Source organism: Egretta garzetta, unplaced genomic scaffold (assembly GCF_000687185.1).
Source record: "Egretta garzetta isolate BGI_Z169 unplaced genomic scaffold, ASM68718v1 scaffold197, whole genome shotgun sequence".
NCBI classification, from domain to species: Eukaryota; Metazoa; Chordata; class Aves; order Pelecaniformes; family Ardeidae; genus Egretta; species Egretta garzetta.
Genome location: NW_009260274.1, coordinates 2,114,334 through 2,115,939, shown reverse-complemented (window position 1 = coordinate 2,115,939; position 1,606 = coordinate 2,114,334). Strand labels below are relative to the sequence as shown.

At 41.0% G+C, this 1,606-nt stretch overlaps 1 protein-coding gene across 1 annotated transcript in view; it reads left to right on the top strand.

The window, feature by feature from the left end:
* Positions 1–1,069: 1,069 nt before the first annotated feature.
* Positions 1,070–1,606, top strand: part of LOC104129525 (von Willebrand factor D and EGF domain-containing protein) — a 349,890-nt gene continuing 349,353 nt past the window's right edge. Inside the window, exon 1 of the mRNA XM_035897887.1 lies at positions 1,070–1,166. Coding sequence (XP_035753780.1) covers positions 1,070–1,166 — 97 coding nt within the window. The remainder of the gene's footprint in view (positions 1,167–1,606) is intronic.

Below are 1,606 nucleotides of genomic sequence, written 5' to 3'. Positions count from 1 at the left end.
TGGCAGGTATGGAAAACACTGAACAGTGGGTGGGGAGATGGTATTTTCTAAATAAAATGCCATGAATATCTGAGGGTAGCATGCAATTTAATAGAAAAGTCTTCATATTGTGCATTAATCTGGCAATATGCAGTGTCATACAATAAACATTGTTCGCACTGACTAGAAGTGGCACGGAAGACCCATGCGGTAGCAACAGGGCACTTTCCAGTGAGACAAAACTTTAGAAAAATGTGATTGAGTAACGTGAGTGATTGAGTTCTTTCACTGCCGTTTGCTTCTGTTTTCTATTTCTGTTATTATTGCTGGTGAGCCGACCTTCTGAAACGTACATCTCATTTTTCAGGATGGGTTGGCAGAGCAAATGCTGCTGCACTTTATTTCAGCAGCAAAGGGTTGTTCTCTAAAATACCAAACAGTGACACATGGAGCCAAGACACAAACCTTCAGAATCGCTGTTTGCACTGCACAGACCACTTCTGTAACAGTTTTGCATAAATGTAACCTCCAGCAAGCTGAAACAAAACCCAAACTATTTGCAAACTTATATTTTAGCATTTTTAAAACCCCTCTCACACGAACGCGGTGTCAGCCACGGCTGCAATAATCTGAAGTTAGTGTTGTCTGCTTTAAAATCCTCACGAGCAGGCGTGTTTGGTTTACAACCCTAATTTCTCCAGGCTCACCTCCTACCACTGACACTGACGGTACCCGCTGTTCTCACCCCCCGTGTGCGCGGGTGTGTTACCGGGTGTGTAAATCAGAGCAGCTGCAGCCGGAGCAGCTGCAGGGACACATGCTCCCCGCTGGTCTGTTTGTGTGTCCGTGTGGGGGTGAGTGGGGCTGCTCTATAGCTGGAGGGCTTCCCTCTTGGAAATTCTGGGATTAATGACACATTAAGCCCTCTCCAAGAGAGTGGATTGAAAAGAACGAAAGATTGGGGGGGGAGAAAGAAAAAAAAAAATTGAAACAGGCAGGCAGGCTGATGGCTTTTCCTGCAAAGTTTAGTACTTCAAAAGTTAACTTCTAAGCAACTGCAGATGCATGGATAAAACCTATCTTGGACAATATGCAGCAGCCCTTTCCTTGCCATCAGCATCTCCAACTTGTTGCCTACCTCTGTTGGATTCCCTTGTTGGCCATTAGCACTGAGTCAGCTCCATTAGGTAAGGATTTTGTACTTTTTAATTATTTGGTAGTCATTTGGGGGATAGAGTTCATGTGTATTTTAAACTGAGATGATCTTGGTTACATTTGCTTTTGAATGTGGGTTAGAGCGACAGAGGGCTATTATTAGAAAGTCTCCAAAATAGAATGGAAGTAAGGTTAAAATAAACAACTTCTAAGGTAATGAAGAAGGTCACAGTGATAACCAAGCATGCTTACCGCACACAATGTTTATTGTCTATTAGAGGACACTCACTTTCTTTTTTTTTTTCCTTTTTTTTTTAAATAAAGAAATTACAAACCCGTGCAGATTCTTACTTCCCACTAGAAAAAAAAAAATCAAGTGATTTAAAGAATATTCATAACATTTTTCCATAAATGGAATATATGAAATGAACCATAAAAGAAGAAAAAGCTTTAAAATAAGAATCTATTCCTC